Source organism: Nomascus leucogenys, chromosome 12 (genome assembly GCF_006542625.1).
Source record: "Nomascus leucogenys isolate Asia chromosome 12, Asia_NLE_v1, whole genome shotgun sequence".
Lineage (NCBI taxonomy): Eukaryota > Metazoa > Chordata > Mammalia > Primates > Hylobatidae > Nomascus > Nomascus leucogenys.
In genome coordinates, this window is record NC_044392.1 from 80,309,131 (window position 1) to 80,331,143 (window position 22,013).

The 22,013-nt window shown below is 35.2% G+C and overlaps 1 protein-coding gene across 2 annotated transcripts in view; it reads right to left on the reverse strand.

Moving 5' to 3' along the window:
• ABCD3 (ATP binding cassette subfamily D member 3) overlaps positions 1-22,013 on the reverse strand; it is a 93,754-nt gene that overhangs the window by 34,533 nt on the left and 37,208 nt on the right. The window contains exons 2-7 of one of the 2 annotated variants that reach the window (XM_003260069.4): positions 21,335-21,371; positions 14,698-14,796; positions 11,282-11,370; positions 5,443-5,512; positions 4,035-4,132; positions 3,539-3,662 (exon numbers count right to left, since the gene is read on the reverse strand). In XM_003260069.4, coding sequence (XP_003260117.3) covers positions 3,539-3,662; positions 4,035-4,132; positions 5,443-5,512; positions 11,282-11,370; positions 14,698-14,796; positions 21,335-21,371 — 517 coding nt within the window. The remainder of the gene's footprint in view (positions 1-3,538; positions 3,663-4,034; positions 4,133-5,442; positions 5,513-11,281; positions 11,371-14,697; positions 14,797-21,334; positions 21,372-22,013) is intronic. The other variant, XM_012500529.2, reaches the window with a different exon arrangement.

Sequence of the window (22,013 nt, forward strand, 5' to 3'; positions counted from 1 at the left end):
CCATGCCTGGGTAATTTTTGTATTTTTTGTAGATGGGGTTTCACCATGTTGCCCAGGATAGTCTTGAACTCCTGAGCTCAAGCAATCTGCCCACCTTGGCCTCCCAAAGTATTGTGATTACAGGGATGAGCCACTATGCCCGGCCAACAGCCAGCACTTTCTAATCCACATTATTACTAGAATAGATGGCTTGGTTTGTTAACTGGCTTGTTTCAACATTTACCTTTCCCTTTCCTTTTTTTTTTTTTTTGCCTTATAAATTATCAAGAAGCTAGAGATACTTATAAAATTCAAGAACTGTTAAAACTTATGACAAAAATAATGATTCATAATTTAAGTTGGAGGTCAATTAGATGTTTAAAACATCTGACTTACACACTGGCGCACAGCCCCACTACAATTAATTAATTTAATATTCTTCTGTATTCCAGATGTGACAAAACCTGAGACTTGCTCAAGTGCCAAGATTTAAAGAATACATAATAATGTCTATAAAATTACATGGAAAGTTGTATATATACACCCCCCATTTCCACCATGCATGCATGCATACACACACACACACACACACACATACACACACACACACACACATAGAGAGAGAGAGAGAGAGGGAGAGACAGAGAGAGAGGGAGAGAACAAACTTTCAAATGTGGTAATGGGAACAGAAAAGAAAGCTTAATTACTGAACTATTTGTAGTTGTCAGAGTTCCTGAGTTTGGGATCAGTTAGCAAAGGCTTCTGGAGAGCTAAATAAATAAGAAAGTTGGGCTGGAAGTGAAAAGCATTGGGCCTGGGCATGAGGAGAGCAGCTCTTATGGATATATATCTCTAAGAATTGCCTTCCCTCCATCCACCTGGTTGAAGCAAGAACATTCCTATTCTTACAATGTGACCCAGTCCTTTTTATAGTTTTGGTTTTCTTTTGTCTCAAGACTGCATATCCAGGTCAACTGTGACCAGAGGCAAAGATATTATCATTGGTCCAGTATGAGACAAGCTCCTACCCAACACCAAGGGAAATCACATGAGTTAGAGTGGGAACTGAAGAATCTCAGATGAAGAGGGGAGGGGATGCTGGGCAGACTATTTTATAGGTGCCTACTACATATCATAGTCAATGCAAGAGGTAACGGCAAAGAAGAGGGTTTAGTAAGAAGACTACAGCAAAAGCTATAAGGGTGGTGAGATAACATGACTAAGATAAGAACTGGAGAAATCAGTGAGAAGAAGGAAAACTGATTAAGGCCTATCACAGTCAGGAGCTTTGGCAATATTCTGAGGAGAATGGGAAAAACAGTAATTAGAAAACTGAAATATACTTGCATCTTGTGAAATTTTTTGACTACTACTTACTAATGATTTATTAGAATTAAAGATACTGAAGCAGAGAAATGGGCAGAAAGGAAGTCCTAGTCTAGTGTTGTAAGTGTGGAGTTAGAAACATAAATTGACAGTCAATCTCTAACAATGGCCGGACGCACACAGGTCAAAAGATGAGAATTCAAATTTCTGTTGTTTTAATGGAATCAACCTGCAAAATTCTTAGAAAACCCTTATAAGACACTAAATTATCAGTTCTTTGCCAAAGTACCTCACAAAAATAATAGAAAAAATTAAAATAATTAAAACTATTACAACAACTCTAATTTTCTTATAAAAGCATTAAATATTTACATGCTGCTGTTCTGTCCATAAAATCAATTCTATATAAATTTGCTTAGATTCAAAATTCAACAAATTAAACAAATAATCTTTTAAAAAGGAGAGAAACGCCCTTTGTCAGATGAGTAGGTTGCAAAAATTTTCTCCCATTCTGTAGGTTGCCTGTTCACTCTGATGGTGGTTTCTTTTGCTGTGCAGAAGCTCTTTAGTTTAATTAGATCCCATTTGTCAATTTTGGCTTTTGTTGCCATTGCTTTTGGTGTTTTAGATATGAAGTCCTTGCCCACGCCTATGTCCTGAATGGTATTGCCTAGGTTTTCTTGTAGGATTTTAATAGTTTTAGGTCTAACATTTAAGTCTTTAATCCATCTTGAATTAATTTTTGTATAAGGTGTAAGGAAGGGATCCAGTTTCAGCTCTCTACATACGGCTAGACAGTTTTCCCAGCACCATTTATTAAATAGGGAATCCTTTCCCCATCTCTTGTTTTTGTCAGGTTTGTCAAAGATCAGATAGTTGTAGATATGCGGCATCATTTCTGAGGGCTCTGTTCCGTTCCATTGATCTATGTCTCTGTTGTGGTACCAGTACCATGCTGTTTTGGTTACTGTAGCCTTGTAGTATAGTTTGAAGTCAGGTAGCGTGATGCCTCCAGCTTTGTTCTTTTGGCTTAGGATTGACTTGGCGATGGGGGCTCTTTTTTGGTTCCATATGAACTTCAAAGTAGTTTTTTCCAATTCTGTGAAGAAAGTCATTGGTAGCTTGATGGGGATGGCATTGAATCTATAAATTACCTTGGGCAGTATGGCCATTTTCACGATATTGATTCTTCCAACCCATGAGCATGGAATGTTCTTCCATTTGTTTGTATCCTCTTTTATTTCATTGAGCAGTGGTTTGTAGTTCTCCTTGAAGAGGTCCTTCACATCCCTACTCATCTGACAAAGGGCTAATATCCAGAATCTACAATGAACTCAAACAAACTTACAAGAAAAAAACAAACAACCCCATCAAAAAGTGGGCAAAGGACATGAACAGACACTTCTCAAAAGAAGACATTTATGCAGCCAAAAAACACATGAAGAAATGCTCATCATCACTGGCCATCAGAGAAATGCAAATCAAAACCACAGTGAGATACCATCTCACACCAGTTAGAATGGCCATCATTAAAAAATCAGGAAACAACAGGTGCTGGAGAGGATGTGGAGAAATAGGAACACTTTGACACTGTTGGTGGGACTGTAAACTAGTTCAACCATTGTGGAAGTCAGTGTGGCGATTCCTCAGGGATCTAGAACTAGAAATACCATTTGACCCAGCCATCCCATTACTGGGTATATACCCAAAGGACTATAAATCATTCTGCTATAAAGACACATGCACACGTATGTTTATTGTGGCACTATTCACAATAGCAAAGAGTTGGAACCAACCCAAATGTCCAACAACGATAGACTGGATTAAGAAAATGTGGCACATATACACCATGGAATACTATGCAGCCATAAAAAATGATGAGTTCATGTCCTTTGTAGGGACATGGATGAAACTGGAAAACATCATTCTCAGTAAACTATCGCAAGGACAAAAATCCAAACACCGCATGTTCTCACTCAGAGGTGGGAATTGAACAATGAGAACTCATGGACACAGGAAGGGGAACATCACACTCCGGGGACTGTTGTGGGGTTGGGGGAGCGGGGAGGGACAGCATTAGGAGATACACCTAATGCTAAATGACGAGTTAATGGGTGCAGCAAATCAACATGGCACATGGATACATATGTAACAAACCTGCACATTGTGCACATGTACCCTAAAACCTAAAGTATAATAATAATTTAAAAAAAAAAAAAAGAGAGAAACTTACCTTACTAAGATTTGAATACAGATCGACTACACTGTTACAAAATTTTTCTACATCTTGTGTAAGCAGCTGGTCTGGATTAGCTATTCTGTTGTCCAGATTTCCCATTTTATAATATGTGAAAGCTCTAAAATAGCAAGAAGAAAAGTGATTTTAAAACAAGTGACTTTAAAGATAAAACAACAACAAAAAAATCGTATTACACCACCTAGCTCAAATACATAGAAACAAAAAAGTTTGGAGCCAGAAGAGATCCTATTGATTGCCCTAACTGATTTTAGAGAGGAGGACACAAGTCCAGAAAATGATGACTTGTCAATTAATGGAAGAGCCAGGACTAGATTCCAAATAACTGAGAGGTTGTTCCCAACATGCTTCTGTACCTAAGACCAGTTTTCTTAGAAAACATACAATAAATAAGAAAAACCGCTATATTGATCAGCTTCATAAACACTCTTCTATTTAAATATTTTTAATATAAAAATAGGTTATCACTTACTGAAGATACTCCTCATAGAGGTATTTAGTGAGCCTTACTCGGAAGCACAGTTTAAGCTCATTTAACCCATACTTCAAGAAGTTATTAACCAGAGAGATCTAAAACAAACAAACAAATATTATTGGTTTTGCTTTTCATTTCTGCTTACTAAACTGTAATTTATTTCTCTATTATTTCCTGTGTCCCAAATCCTATAATTTTTATAGTTGAGTCCAAATTTATATAATTCAGTTCTGTTTTACTTTACTGCATTTAGCTAAACCAAATGTACCTGGTTTGAATTATTCTATGTTAAACTTTACATGGAATATGTTAATACAACTAATTATGCGACATATCTTGCCATTTTTTTTGGTAAATGGGCAAAAAGTCAAATATTTCCCCTTTCTAGCCAATGTAAAGACTTGCTTTTAGGAGTTCAAACATTTATATTTTCTGTTTCCTACTATCAGCGCCACAACCCTGGACAATGGAATTCTATATACACTATATTTGCATTTGTTAAAAAAAAAAAAACCACTACAGGTTTTACACCATAATGCTATTTTCCAGATTATTTCTAGAGCCATCTTTACTAACATTTTCCATCGTTACATTACAAATTTTCTCAAGTGGTCTTTGCTGAATCTTAATCTTTGATATCTATGTTGCTTATTCCAATTATTTATTTTAAAAAGTCTAAAAGCTATGTAGCCCCAACTTCCAGCTTTATTAAACAAGAATTTCTGGCAATTTCAAAGTAACTGGATTTTACAACCAAGCTTCTCATTTTTATCCACAAATTTAGAACATTAAATTCTTATAATGCCAAGAAAATTAAAATGAGAACCAAACTAAGAAAATCACTTATATTTTAGACTAAACAATTTATCTGTAAAAAATTCAGACCATAAATTCCAATTTAACTTAAAGTAAATTAGTAGTTCAAGTTACTGTAATAGTTTATGGCCTAAAGTAACCAGGATGATTTGCATTCCCCCCTCTAAATCCCCCCAACTCCCCAAGTTGCCCCCTGCCCACACCCATTTTGCAATGACTGGAATCATTTCTGGTTGTTAGAACTAGGAGAAGGTTGCTACTGCTATCTAATGGTCATTGATGATGCTAAACACTGAAGAAAACCTGGACTGAAGGTTAAAAAAAAAAAATGCCAAAAAACCCCTCACCCACATACATATGTATATGAATATATATACACATTATAAATGAAATTAAACCAAACATAATCCCTTTTTTCTCTAGTATGAAGGTTTACATTGAAAATTATATTATAAATTAAAAAACTAAACTGAAAATAGGAACTTAGTATCATGAGTCTTTAAAGAATTTAATAAGTAAAACCATTAAAGATTTTAATAAGATGCAAATTTCTCCTGTGTTAAAAAGATTTTTAATGAATTAAACTTACAAGAGGCATGGCAGCGATGAAGTTGAGTAAGTATCTCTTGAAATCTTTCCTGCTACGACCAATGATACCACTGCAAACCACCACATGCAATGCATTAGTTGCAAAAGAAGCAAAATCTAACACTAGGAAAACTTCTGTAAAGCTCTAAAATTACTCTTGGAAACTTCTATTAAATCAAAACAATCAATAAAAAAGATGCTAAGAACTACTTTTTTGCAAAAACATGTTTGCAACTTTAAAATGTCATCATTTTGAACTTGCTGGGACCTCATCCTGCAAATGGCAAAATTAAACAGAATGATAACTAATTATTTCTTAGTAAAAATGGCTGCTTTAAAAAAAAGGCTTAAGTGGCTACAAAAGAAATTTAGTTAGCAAAACAATTAACAACTTTATAGCCCCAGGAATGGGTTATTATGAATAAACAAAGTACCATTTGTTTGTTTTAAAATATTTTAACAATCTGATTCTCATTTGTGTGAACTAATGGCAGGGAGACAGACTAATGGGGATCAGCAAAGGGTCAAGAGTAAATATTTTAGGCTTTATGCACCCTAAAGGCTCTGCTGCAACTACTCAATTCTGCCACCGTAAAACAAAAGCAGCCAAGAAGAAGTGTGGCTGTATTCCAATAAAACTTTACCAAAACAGATGGCAGGTAGTGAGATTTGACCTGTGGGTCCTAGTTTGCCAACACGGGGACTAACGCACAGATCAGAGCCCAGAATGGATCTATAGAAGCTTCATGTTCCTCAACACACTTCAGCTAGACTAGCTCCTCTTTTGCCTATTGTTAATCTGTTGTACGTATTTTGCTGCTTTTAAAATATACATTAAAAAATTCTAAAAAGGGTTCTAAAACTTTATTAGAAATTTGAACAAAGCATTATTACGTAAGTAAAGGATCTTTGAGTAAGATATGTCTATGACCTAATACAAAGATAGTATTTGATCACAGAACTCTTACTTCAAATAATACTTAGTAATGTTCCCAAATTTCATAAGATATATTTATATAAAACACTTGAGAAACACTGGACTAATTGGTTTAAACCTAGCTGCCCACACACACACACAAATTACTAGTATATGACTAGAGAAATAATTTCCTTTCTGTGAGGGAGTAGATAAATAAATTCGGGAAACCCTAGGTTAAACAAAGCTAACAAATGTCTTTACCAAAGACCTTCTCAAAGCTTTTAATGTATAGTATGTGCATTTTAACTCTCTGAGAGGGGTTTGTAGCATGAAGCATTTCCTCTATCATAGCCAAGATTCCACAGAGCATACTTTGGGAAATGTTACTTTAGACTGATTAAAAGAAATTAATACTCCAATTTTTATGTAGCCCCTAAAAAGTAAAACAGTTAAAAAAAAAACCGGCTAACTACAAGAAAGTTAAATAGAACCACACAAAAATGTTGTTTAGAGCAATAAGAATATTAGAGACATTAAGCAATCAAGACAGTACAAAAGGTTCAGAGAATTTATCTTAAAATTGTTTGAACCAAACCTTACTTAAAACCAAAGTGCTTTAGTGCTGCCCAAGCTGTGAAACACACAAGAACATGCCATCATTCAGCAACGGTTTACCATTGGAGTAGCAGCTATAAATTTAAAAAATGGTTTCTTGAATAAAGCCTTATTTCTGCTTATTATTCCACTGCAAAAAAACATAATTAACAAAAAAACAATTTTACAATAGCCCTAATCACTACAACTTCCAAATGTTTAAGAATCTTTATAAAAGAGAGTTTGGTAAAGTTTAAATTCTGCTCGTAGCCAAACGGGTAAAAATAAAGTATATTTTTATGATTAGAAAACGCAGCAACAAGGTATGAAGAATTTTCCTCCATGTCATGGAATTAGTATAGTTTCTACCTTAAAGAGGGTGTCTTTCCTATTAAGATTTGCCCATACTCCAAAGTCATTAGTCACCATCAACAAATAAGCTTAAAATATGAAAAGGATACTAAAATGAAGTACATTAAGGACCATAATAAGTCTCTTAGAGGCTCTCTTTAGCAGAAATACATGAATCTGGACTTACTTTAGAAAAGGCAAAAAGAGAAAATAAATCAATTTGCACTGTAGCTTAAATACTGAGATGGAGATATATGTTAACTTTTCAAATAAAATTATCCTGTATGAATGTACAATATTTTAAAACTTTTTTTGAGATAAGGTCCAAATATTAAAGAATTTCATACACAGCAGAGGCTCAAAACTATTTAGGAGAAAGTTAACAACTTTAAAATGAGTGTTTTACAATTGGTGAATGTGGGTTAAGAATTTAAGGAAGTTCCTTATGCTAATCTTTTTGTTCGTTTGTTTGTTTTTGAGACAGGATATCCCTAAGGTTAAGTGATCCTTCTGCTCAGCCTCCCGTGTAATTGGGACTGTAGGCACGTGCCACCAGAGCCAGCTAACTTTTTTATTTTTTGTAAAGACGAAGTCTCACTGTGTTGCCCAGGCTGGTCTTGAACTCTTGGCCTCAAGTGATCCTCTTGACTCAGCTTCCCAAAGTGTTGGGATTACAGGCATGAGCCACCACAGCCAGCCCCTTATTCTATTTTTACAACTTTTCTGTAAGTGTAAAGTATACCAAAATAATGGTTTAAAAAAATGGTTCAGAAACTCATACAAAAAATGAAAAACAATTTTTAAAAATTTCACAATTAAATTTTAAAACTGAGTACTACACACACGTGCACATGATTAGGGTCCCCCTACAAACACCCTTCAAGGGAGACCAATTAACAAGCTCTCAACTCCAGCTTCTAGTAAGTGTTTAAGGCACTTACTTTTAAATATGAATTCACAGCCAAGAGTCACAGAACGCTTGAGGGAAGCCTCTAATGTGAATGACAACAGAAGAACAAACAAAAAATGCAGGGAGCTAAAAACACATTAAAAACTTAAATAGCTTCAGAGGTGAAAAAATATTGCATACTTAAAAGAATGATTGCTATAAAAATGAACATCCATATAAAAGATAACTCTTGGAAATAAAATTATAACAAATAAAAATTCACTGGATAATAAAGTTTAAGAAATTTCCTAGAAAATAAAATAAAATGGCAGAGATAAAAATAGAAGAGAAATTATAAGATAATCAGATCATCAGTTCAGAGGCTCCAACACTCAGCTAATAAGAATTCCAGAAAAAATGGAGAGGAATAATTTCTTTTTAAACACAAGAAAATTTCTCAAATGAAGAATAAGTTTCTAGATGGAAAAAGAGTTCACCTACTGCCCAGCACAATGAACAACAACAAAAATTCATACCAATGTTCCGTGAAATTTTCATACATCCAGTAACACAACATCAACAATTTTTTAAAAAAGACTGAGGGGGAGATTGAGGGAGGAACAAATCTCCAGCTACAGATGAGCAATCGGAATGGCAAGAGGCCTCAATACCCACCCTGGAGCTGCACAACAGAATCTACTAGATGCTTCAAAAAGGTTTGATTAATTGAATCAGAATCTCTAGTGGTGGGGCCCGGACATTCGTAGTTCTTAAAATTCTCCAGATGATTCCAATCATTCTGCAGCCAAGGTTGAGACCCAGAACAGAGTGATGTTCTCAAAATTCTGAAGAAAAGTGAATTCCAACTTGGAATGCACAAACATAGCTAAATTATCAATCAAGTATGAGACTAGAAGAAAGACATTTTCAGATCCACAAGGTCTCAAAAATTTATCTCCCTTCACCCTTACTCAGAAAGAGTGCATCTGCCAAAATGAGAAAGTAAACTGAGGAAGACAAAAACAAAAAATCCAGAAACAGGTTATTTAATTCAGGATACAAAGATGAAAGAAATTCCCAAAATAATGATAAAAGCAAGTTCAAACACGATTGCGATTTGGTGGGCCTAAAATGCAACCAATCCTGATTTAAAGCAAGAAGACCCGGCACTTTGGGAGGCCGACGTGGGCAGACCACAAGGTCAGGAGATCGAGACCATCCAGGCTAACACTGTGAAACCTTGTCTCTACTAAAAACACAAAAAATTAGCCAGGCGTGGTGGTGGGCACCTGTAGTTCCAGCTATTCAGGAGACTGAGGCAGGACAATGGCATAAACCCAGGAGGCGGAGGTTGCAGTGAGCTGAGATCACGGCGCTGCACTCCAGCCTGGGCAACAGAGCAAAACTCCAACTCAAAAAACAAACAAACAAAAAAACACAAGAACACTGGAAACTACAAAACATATAGGGCGGGCGTGGAAACAGAAAGATGAAGTTGATAGATTAGTTGGTGTCTGACCATATTACAATACTGAGAAGATTTCGCAGTATTGTCAAAAAGCTCAAACTGAATTAGGGGGAAGTAAGTTTAAAAAAAAAAAAAACTAATGTGCACAAATAACTGCCAATTTGTAAACACCAGGAAAAACAAAAAGTTGTATGGAAAAGCAACTAACAAAGTATGCCATGTGGCTCAGCTGTAAGCAATAGTCAAAATCATGTAAACAATAAATTGTGATTTAACCAAAAATTATATAATTTTTATTATATGTATAAAACATTGAGAAGATGAGCATGGAGGGAGTGTAAAAGGGCTAATTCTCACCTTCCAAAGTAGGAAATGAACACTTACAATCTTGAAACTGAGAAATCTATAAACAGTAATACAAGTATGCAATATTGAAACACAGACACAAAATAAGAGATGAAACAAAAAGAATAGAAAAAAAGACTGGCTCCAGGTAATGACAGTTATGAGTGAGAGGAGCCAAGGAATTGATGTGTTTTGTCATTAAGTCCTGCAGGACATTTGACATTAAGCAATGTTCATGTATTACTTTTAAAGCTACATTCATATATTACTTTGATTAAAATTAAAAGGCACAGGACTGACCACAGGTTTCAGGGAGACTTGGGTGGAATGTGAGGGCCTACATAATTTACCCTTATTCAGAAGTATGTACTTCAAGGGCTTTAATCCTGTACATACAAGATTTTTTTACTGTCCTAGAGAAATGAGTCAGAGAGCATGGTCATAAAGCATTCTTCCTCTTCCTACAAATCTTTAAGAAGCAGATCAGTACTCTAAGAGAAAAAAACCTTTATTCCAAAACGTTGGGGCATTTAACAATTTTAAGTACTGTCGTTGAAAAAGTTATTTTAGATTAAATACTTTAAGGAATTTTCTGACAAAATATTGCATATCAGGAAATAAAATTCCTAGCAAAAATGTTTACTCTGACATTCAAATTGGTATTATGAAAAATAAATTCTTTATTAACAGATAAATGGTAAATTGTTATAACCCAAGATATCCCAACTGACATTTTTTATGTTTTTACATTCAAAATTAGCAATTGCAGCGATTAATAATATGTAGAAAGACTATAATGAAAAAATATAAAAAGCACTAACACCAGATGCAGAAAAAAATGTCTAAGAATTGTTTTCTCTTCTAATAAGCATGCTCAATGTGATTCTTTAAAATGCTTTGAAATTTTCCTCCAAATTATCTCATTAATTTCAAAAATCCAACTTGGTGGCTTTTTAGAATTCCCATTACAGCACTTATTATACTGCATTTTAATTTTCTGTCTACCTGTCTCTAACTCTTGATAAACTGTCAGCTCAGCAAGGCTTGGTAGAGTTTCTCCTAGTTGTTGGCATATAGACCCCTATCACAGTATAGCACATTGCCTGGCACGTGGGAAACACTAAGTATTTTTTAAGTAAATGAACAAATACGTAATTTGACTTGGGTTATCTTTTACCTAATTTAGAATCTATTTATTGCTTATAAAGATAATGCATAAATATGAGACAAATTAGCATTTCATACATATAGGAGGAAGGTGATTGAAATAGTACCTTTCAATTAGTGTCCCATTTTGAATCATCCAAACATCACAATATGTTCGAGACACCAGCATAACAGCAATAAGTACCAAGTAACCTGTCTAAAATAAACCAGGTATAGTAAATTAAACAAATGCATTTTAGAAAGTTCAAAGAAATATTACCTTGGTAACAATTTTTGGTTTCCAAATCAAAAGCTTTATGTAAGTTTCAATACAGTTGGCTGACATTTTTTCTATAAGCAATTTTAAATGCTTAAAGGGAACTCAACAATATTATATAAATGAAAAAGGCCTCCTAGATTCATTTAATCTTTCTCATTCAAAATTCAAAAGTGAATCCTAGCAAGTCAAAGGACTTGCCTTTATATACCTAGTCAAGGACAGAAGCTAGGAATATAACTTAGATTACCTGGATCACAGTGTATTGTTGATTTTCTTATATTTTTAACATATAACTTTAACAAAGAAAAATGACAGTAACTGCAAATATACAGTTAAAAAACTAACCAAAATTGAAGACTAAAATTTTGCCTAGGTAGAATAAATTTGGTTTGTTAGAAAAATTTATAACAGTGTCCATGCCCTCATAGGGCTTTCAATTTAGTTATGAAGGGAAGAGTTACGCATAAAAAGTAGCAGACAAATTTAGGCAAACATATTTGTATCATTTCACGTCCTAAGGTGTGGGATGGGAAGGTTTGGGGTAGCAAAAGACAATTATGGCATTAGAAATACGATAAATAGTAAAACAAAAAAGAGAATGAGGATTAAAGGTAAAAAAGATGAAGGATTTAATGGGGGGAAAAGGGATTAAAATCATATGAACTATGGTACTGTACTGAGTTTACACATATAAAATTCTTGCAAGCTTCTCAGTAGAACAAAAAGTGACGTTAAAAAGTGATGTTTAGGCCGGGCGCGGTGGCTCACGCTTGTAATCCCAGCACTTTGGGAGGCCGAGGCGGGCGGATCACGAGGTCAGGAGATCGAGACCACGGTGAAACCCCGTCTCTACTAAAAAAATACAAAAAATTAGCCGGGCGTGGTGGCGGGCGCCTGTAGTCCTAGCTACTCGGAGAGGCTGAGGCAGGAGAATGGCGTGAACCCGGGAGGCGGAGCTTGCAGTGAGCCAAGATTGTGCCACTGCACTCCAGCCTGGGTGACAGAGCGAGACTCCGTCTCAAAAAAAAAAAAAGTGATGTTTAAAGAATATTACGTAAGCAATGCTGTGCAAGACAGATTACGAAGCAGGGAAAGTCAAGATGCTGGGTGACTGGCTGGGAATCGGTTATCTCTCTGTGAGATGAGAATCCTGCCACCCCAACCCCAAGTACACACATTTAAAGCTGATCTTAAATTTTCTAAATTGGAAGAAGAAGACAGTGACTTAGAAGCTAAAGTAAGGGAAGAAGGCCTGTAGAGGGTGGGAGGCTGGCCAAATTAGCCCCTTCTACCTCCCTTACTAATTCCCAGGGACTCATCTAATGTCTCAAATTTGTTTTACATTCATTGAAACCCTGCAATAGTTAAAATGAACATCAAGCTGTTAACTGATTGGAAAGTAATATATGCATCTTTCCAGAGAAGCTTGTCTTTTAAATAAGGATTCTTCAAAGGCAGGACAATTGGTTATGCCTGAAGAGTCACTGGAAATATTCACAAAAAAGATAATAAGCATTAAGCAATTTTTAAAAACATATTCGTTTTTGTTGTGGGGACATACAGGATGTCACAGACATGATGTTGTAAACAAATGAAAGGCTGAGGACATAGGGCCAGATCGTAAAACAATAATCTCCTAAGCAGATGATATCAAAAGGAAGGCCAAAGTCAGGTTGTGATTTACCCTATAAGAAAAACGAAGTCACATGTTTTGATTAGGATTTAAGAAAGAATACAAATTGGAAAAGGAAAAGAAGCAAAAAGACCAATTAAGATATAATAATCCAGGTAAGATATAGTGAGAACAGTAGGAATGTAAAGGGAGAGAATAATTTATGAGAAACTTTAGGATACTTAGAAAGAACATTTATAATATAAGGGAAGGAGCAGATCTTAAAAGTTTGTGATCCCCTTTTTAAATTAAAATATATGCTTGCACACAAGATGACTATATATCAAAATGAGTAAGAGGCTGATAGGTGCCAAAAAAATCTAGCTGCATTTTCTAATTTTCTTCAAGGAACATTTATTACCTCTGTCTAATTAGGAAAAAACAAGTGCTATTACTTTTTTTAAAAAAGAATTTCTCAAGGGCAGAATCATCAGGACATGATGCCAAAGTGAGGGGAAGAGCAAATCCAGCATGATGAAGGAATGTACGTTGTCTTTGGGAACTGCAATGCTTTTGTAACAGTTAAGTACAGGAAAAATTAGCAGATCCCAGTGACCAAAAACGGTGACAAGGGGAAGAGGAAGAGTTGAAGGTAATGATACTTCTAGTTACAGAATGAGAGAATGCTGAGGAAGATGGAGAATACAGCATTATTTTAATAATCATTAAAAATGTTTATCAAATAATGAAGATAATCTTGACAAAAAAGCAAAGGAACGAATTATAAAACTTCGTATAAGCAGCTCACTTCCTGAATGAAATACCTGATGAATCCAGATACCATTTTGCATATCTTAAAAATATTTAATCAAATATATTCCACACTAATGTGACTTGTTAACATCTCAATGTAATAAAAAGGTTTGTCTTTTGAAATTTAATCTAGTGTTTACTGACAGTATTTAACTATAATAAAGCAACACCATTCAGGGTAGCTGTATGGCAGTATCCTAGTATTTCACATAAAATAAAATGAAATAATACTTCATAAACAAGAGAAAACTATTTAAAAACTGGCACTTAACAAGGGTTTTTGTATGACAGGTGATGATTTAAAGACAAAAATTTAGTAGTCTTCTTGACGTACAGAGAAAACATTTGACCTACAGTATAACCAAAGTGTTACGATTTTACTGTTCTAATCTTATGTAACCTTGAAAGTTGAACACTTAATAATATAATTTGGGTATCTGTCTCCACCCAAATCTCATGTTGAAATGTAATCCCCAGTGTTGGAGGTGGAGCCTGGTGGGAGGTGTTTGGGTCATGGAGGCAGATCCCTCATGGCATGGTGCTGTCCTCCAGATAGTGAGTGAGTTCTCATGTATCTGGTTGTTTAAAAGTATGTGGCACCTCCTTGGCCCTTTGCTCCCTCTCTAGCCATGTGAGACACTGGCTTCCCCCTTCACCTTCAGCTGTGATTGCCAGCTTCCTGAGGCCTCCCTGGAAGTGGAGGAGATGCCGCGCCATGCTTGTACAGCCTGCAGAACCAGGAGTCAATTAAATCTCTTTTCTTTATAAATTACCCAGCCTCAGGTATTTTATTAAAGAATGCCCCAATATACTTAAGATTATAATTTCATAAGACTTACCTCTTTACAAAATGTTCTAGGGACCATGATTTTCAGAATCTGTGTGAGCCTTGAGAAAAACACCTTGTCCACCACGGCTCGCTCCTTTTTCCCCTCTTTCTGCATTAAAAAAAAGAAGCCCTTTTAAGATAGCTATAACAAATGTATCATAAAATTAAAGAACCATGCTTCATCTAAGTCAACATAAACAGCTATCAAGATAAATACTGAATTTACAAAACACAGACTTGCATACTTACACTGCTCCTCATATTCAAACATGTTTTTGAGAAAATAATGTTTTCTAAAAACTGAATAAGGAAGTGAGTTCTGGAATCACATAATTATCTGGGTGAAGAAAACTGCAAGCAGAAGAAATAGCAACTGCAAAATACCAAGGTGAACACCTGCAACGTGCTTGAGGAAGAACAAAATGGCCAACCTAGCTGGAGCTGTGAGGAATGTACCATCACAGAGGATGAGGTCAGAGAGACAGTTGAAAAAAAGGTCAAGGGCTTACTGCGTTTTTTTATTAGCCACTTCCTGATTAACACCATATTTAAAAAAAAAAAAATCCTGAACAGAATTTTGCCTGATATCAAATAGAGGAAACTTTTGGATTCCTAGATTTACCACTTAACATTTCCAATATACAGTCTGTCAATTCACTCTCTCTTCCTCATAAAATTCAAAGACAGACAAGGTTCTTTCACTTACGCAGCTCACATTCTAGCAGGAGAAACACAGACAAAAAATAAACCAATAAATACATTATTACAGATAGACTAGGCAGGGTCATGAGGAAAAAAAAAGAACAGTTCACATAGGATGATCTGAAAAGTCTCTTGACATTTAAGCTTAGACATAAAGAAAGAAAAGCCATGTGATTATTTAAAGTGGGTGGCAGGGGGGAGGGAGTGAAGCACAAGGAACATCAAGCACAAAAATACAGTGTTGGAAATAAAATAGGTGTGCACATTTCACAGCAAGATGGCAGTATTGCTGCAGCAAAGGGAACAAGAATGAGAGAAGTTTAAAAGGTAGGCAGGGCTTATAAAGGACAGAGCCTTGAAGCCACAGTAAAGATTGAGAGCTTACTGTGAGTGTAGAGGGATTTAAAAGAAAATAATCTTACCTCTCTCAAGAGTTTTTTCATTTTCACTTCCATGAAAATGGAAGTACTAAACCATTTGCAAAGATAAGGAAACACGTGACGAGACTTACTACTCTTGGACTGTTTGGGAGAACAGACAGGAGAAACTTCTTGGAAAAGGCAAGACACTCCAGAAAAACCCCAATTCCCTGACTAACCCTTTTCCCAACTCCATAATCACAGCTCACTTATCTGGCTAACTACTGTGCCCCTGATAAACAAATACCTGTTTGTATTAGAAGAGTAACACTATTAGTTATATATAATGTAAATGTGCTTTGATTAAATAAATATCTAACTTGATGAGCCTTAAGTGAACTGTTTGGGTACCGAATTAGAATAATAATAACTACCAACTATATGTCAGGCACTGTGCTAAGGCTTTCTAGACATAATCCTAAGAAATAAGCACTGAGTGCAGTGCAGAACTGTAGGCCACAAAAGGAAGTCTGAAGGCACTGTGTTTATAGGGTTAGACTAGAAAGACTACAATAGGAGGAACTGGAAAAGAATCAGCCTACCCTGCAACTGCTGGAACAGAGACTCAGCATTTCAGGTCTTTCAGACAAAGTTGCAAACCTCATCCTACTGAGTTACAGGCTCAGTCTGCTTAATTCATACACGCTTGCATTCATTCATTCAACAAACAACTACTTGATCCAAACCCTATTCCAAATGATAAGGACACAATAGCAAACAAAACAGACAAAAAGCTCTACTCACAGTCCAGTTAGTTGAACTAGCCTATTCTCCTCAAGCTAAACCTTACACATTCAACCTAATCTGTTTGTATTTTCCCCAAACCCAGAAAACATAGGAAGAAAAGAGTAAAGAGAAGGTGATACATAGTAACTACCTTTTTAAAAAAAGAAATTAAACTACTTGTTCTTCCTCCTATCACCATCACCACTCCCTCCTCACTTCACCTTGCCTTACCTGTAGGCAACACCCTTCTCTATTCCTAGCTGGAACTTTAAGTGGCACAATCCTGAGGTGAAATGGACATCTGAGTTAAATAGAGGACCACCTGTTTCTAGCTACTCTAAAGAAATGATCTAGGACAAACAATAAGGAAGGTTAGAAAAGAAGAATTACAAGAGAGTAATGCTGAAACACTTTAAAATATTAGTTACTAACTGGTATAAAATTCCTCCTCATTTTCTTCTGTTCCTGTTGTCACTTTCCCTATCCTTAAACTGACTGAAACCTGACGGATTTTCATTACGTTTCAATCCATGAAGGGAACTAACTATATTCTTCCAAATTATCATTGTTTTCTGCAAAGGACCACCTGGACTGGGAGGTTGGCTCAGAAGAGCTGAATTCAAAAAGATGTCAGGAAACTTGATCACAGCAAAACTCTACCTGAAACCAATCTAAATAAGAGTAACTATAGAGGCAGTACATAACATTACTAGCCTTTCCTAAGAATTCATTTTAAATTCACAATGAAATTTTCCCACTTCCAAACTTCCCCAGTAATTTTTTTAAATACAAAAAAAGACCACTTTTCCCACTTCTAAACTTCCCAATAATTTTTTTTAAATACAAAAAAAAGACCACTGTGGTGTATAAGTTTAACATGAACATTATAGAAAAAGCAAACAAATCATTAAAAGCTATTTGAGAAGTCAAAGTAATAATGCAACAAAGGAAAAAAGAAAACCTAAAATTCAAAAGGTAACAAAGGTCAAAGTACAATGAGAAGTTCCTATTGATACGTCAATCACCTTAGGTGAGACTGACTGAAAAAGATGTTTGAAATATCAGTAAAATAAGAGGCCATGTAGTGCTGACAGAGTATAAGTATTCCTATACATTGTAGGGAAAAGTGAAAACTGGTACAACTATCATGTATCATTTATCAAAATGTAAAATAACCCAGTAAATTTACTTTCAGGAATTACCCTACAAATACACCTGCACATATGCTTAGCCACACAAATAAAAACATCGTACTCTGTTTATAATACCATAAAATTAAAAACAACCTAAATGTACACCAATATTACATAAATCATAGCAAAATTTTTCAATGAAAACTCTATACAACTGTAAAAAAGAAAGCAGCTCGCATACATAGAAACAGAATATGAAAGAGCAGGTCTACAGCTTTAAACATGAAGTGATCTAAAAAATAGTATGCTGGTGTTCTCACTCATAGGTGGGAATTGAACAATGAGAACTCATGGACACAGGAAGGGGAACATCACACTCCAGGGACTGATGTGGGGTGGGGGGAGGGGGGAGGGACAGCATTAGGAGATATACCTAATGCTAAATGATGAGTTAATGGGTGCAGCAAAACAACATGGCACATGGATACATATGTAACAAACCTGCACATTGTGCACATGTACCCTAAAACCTAAAGTATAAAAAAAAAAAATTGTGTAAAATCCAAAAAAAAAAAAAAAAATAGTATGCTGGAAAAAATTAGAATGATACATGCAATTCATTTTACACATGAATTTATGAAACTTTTAAATATGTAAAGTAATTCTACCTATACTGTTTATGGATACACACACATACACACACATGCCAAAATACAAAAATATGCATGGGAATGCTAAATACTGAACCCAGCACAGTACTTATCTTTATATATTTTTAATTTCATTATATTGTTCTTTAAGTTTCTAATTAAATCCTTTTTTCCTCCTTAAAATTCATGTCTTATGAAAATTGCCTCTTCCCACCCTATCCCCATCACAAAGGACATAAAAAATTTCTATGAAAAAAATAGGTTAAATTGCTTTCCTCAAAAGTAACATATTCACTGTAGAAAAATTAGAAAATTCTGATGAGCAAAAATAAGAAAATTAAACCTACTGTCTTTGTTACATATCCTACTAGATTTCATTTTAGCACACATGTGCACTTCCTATACATTTAACAAATGTGGTATCAGTGTGCATCTTGTGTCCTTTTTATTGCCAATCACTTAATATAACCTAAATTTATCTTTCTCACACTATGCAACCAGCAAATAAGTATATGCTAAAACAATATTGTACAGAAAAATAAGAAAAACAATGAGTAAAATGAATCTAGCCGTCCTAGAACTTGCAGATATCCGATATGCAAATAAGAGATGCGACTAAGTTCAGATAACTAAGATTTGATTACTCAGATAGAACTTAGACATGAGAGATCGTGGAGCTGGAGATATGCCAGAGAAGTGGACATAAGCACATCTTATCACATTTTTCAAAGACTAGGAAGGAAATATTACAGAAACTAAAGAACGACAATCTTGATGTCAATCACCAGGATATTCAGAGAACAGACACTGACATGGAGGGTTGGGGAAGACTTAAGAGACACTAATCACTAGAAGCCAGCATGAGTTTACTAAAATTACGTCATGTTAAACTGTTCTAATTTTCTTATTTGTTAAGGACACCATAACTAGCATACTAGCTGATATGTAGAATGTAAGCTCCATGAGGGTGGAAACTTATTTTTATAACTGTCATATACCTAAAGCCAAGAATAATGCCAGGCATATATGAGGAGCTCAGTAAATATTTACTGAAAGATTGACTTACTAAGTGAATTAATAAATTAATAAAGGAATTAGATGTTTCTTATAAAATTATTGTGGTCTTAATGGAGAAATAACAACCAGATTTTGCTATAGTTGCAGGTAGTCACAGCTGAATAACCAGAAACAAAAATTAAGAGATGTCACAGAGCAATCTCCTTGGTCCTTACATAGCCAATACTATCAGCAATTCTGTGAAAGAAAGGAAAGGCAAATTAAATTTGTAGATAATTCTTCTACTTAACATACCAGATGTGAGAATTGCACTAAAAATTAGACTAATGCTATAGATACTAGGTTAAACCCAATAAGCTGACATTTACAGCAATAATGTTTATCTAAAACAAATCAACTGAGTTAACGTATGACCCAGCAATTCCACTCCTAGATACACACCCAAGAGAAATAAAAACACATCTCTACATAAAAACTTGTGCACAAATTTTCATAGCAGCATTACTATTATTCATAATAGCCAAAAAGTAGAAACAACCTAAATGTCCACCAACTGATGAACTGATAAACATAATGTGGTATATGCATACAAAGAACACTATTCAGCAATAAAAAGGAATGCAATACTGATACAGCAACATGGTGAACCTTGAAAACACTGTGCTAAGTGAAAGAAGCTAGGCATAAAAAGTCACATATGATTTCATTTATTTGAAATGTCCAGAACAGGTAAGTCAACAGGGACAGAAACAGATTTGTGGTTGCCAGGGATTGGGGGAAGAGGGTAATAAGGAATGACTGCTAATGGGTACAGGATTTTTTTGGAGAGATGAAAATTTCCTAAAACTAGGTAGTGGTGATAGCCACACAACTCTGTGACTATACTAACTACTCATTTATACACTTAAATGGATGAATTTTATGGTATATAATTATATCTCAATAAAGCTATCATGAATATAACATGTAGAGATGTAGAGTTGCTTGTCAAAAATACACCTGAAGTTTATAATTTACCATAAATTCCACTTAATGTAAAAAATAGTTATGGTTAAAGAAATAAAAGCAATTTTAGGACGAATTTTACAATATTATATTCATATCAAGAAATGTAATCATGCTGATACATTCCTTGCTAGTCAGGCCATAACTGGACAACTACATTCCATTCTAAGCACAATGCCTAAGGAAACTAGTATAGGTCCAAAGGAATGTATACAGAACTGAAAAAGGATCAGAACCCATGTCACATGAGACATATTAGAAGGAATCAAGATTGCTTAGCACAGGCAAAAAAAAAAAAAAAAAAAAAAAAAAAAAAAAAAAAAAAAAAAAAAAAAAAAAAAAAAAATCAAGATTGCTTAGCACAGGCAAAGAAAGACTCATAAGATACAACTATCTTCAAATATATGTGGGTCTACTAGAGAAAACAGAGCCAGGCAAGGTGGCTCACACCTGTAGTCCCAGCTACTTCAGAGGCTGAGGTAGGAGGATCCTTAGAGCTCAGGAGGTCAAGGTTACAGTGAGCTATGATCATGCCACTGCACTCCAGCCTGGATGACAGAATGAGACCTGGTTGGTAAAAAGAAAATTTTGAAGAAAAGAGAAGAAAAGAAAAAAGAGGGAAGGGGAGGGGAGGGGATGGGAAGGGAGGAAAGGAGAGGGGAGGTAGAGGAGGGGAGGGAAGGGAGAGGGGAAGGGAGGGAGGACAAGATATATCTCGATACAAAAGATATAACAGAGTCACTGCTAAGAAGCTAGAAGAGGGGGGGAAACTAATATCATCATGGGCTAGAACTAATGCAGTTATGGCTGCCTCCTAGAGCAACACTTCCTGTCAAGAGTCCTATTTCAGAAAGTATTCCCGTAATGTGTAGAAGACTGGAGGTATTTTTAAGTTCCCTACTAATTATAAAATTTAATCCTAAATCAGAATCATATGACAAAATAAATGAAATAAATGCATGAAATCCCAAAAAGAAGATGATTTAAATTTTTACCTCATTGTTCTGTAACGGTGGTTTTCCACTTTTCTTACTGCAGAGGAAAAAAAGAGAGAGAGCTTTACTTTATGTGAAAAGTATTATCATTAAGATGATTTTAAGATGTCAAATATACCAAATTATTTAAAAGCGTTTCTTCTTTTTCATATCATACTGCGATAGAACCTATTAAATAATAATAGTCCAGCTGACTCTTACTAAGCATTATTTACAAAAAGTGCTTAATAAATTTTAACTACCACTATTATGTAACAGACATTCTGTTTGGTAATTTTTAGGTGTGTGTATGTGTGTGTGTAAATACAAACATAAATGCAAGTCTACTTCTTCATCCTTGAATCATAGCTTGGCCATGTAAACTGCTTTGGCCAATGGGACACCAGTAAACTGACACAAACAGAGGCTTGGAAAATGTGCATTGCTCCCTCTTACTACTGGGAATCTTTCCCCAACCATGTGAGCAATCCCAGGCTAGTCTTCTAAAGGATGACAGAACATGTGTCATTCCCATATTACAAATGATGAAAGTGGCCTGGAGAGAGTAAGCAGTATGCCCAAGGTTCATACTCTGACTACTAGTCTAGGCTACCTCCCAAAACAATATAATTAGCTGGGCATCGGTCCTTTCCATAACGCATTACCATGGCACGCTATGCTTCTACATAACATCAATCAC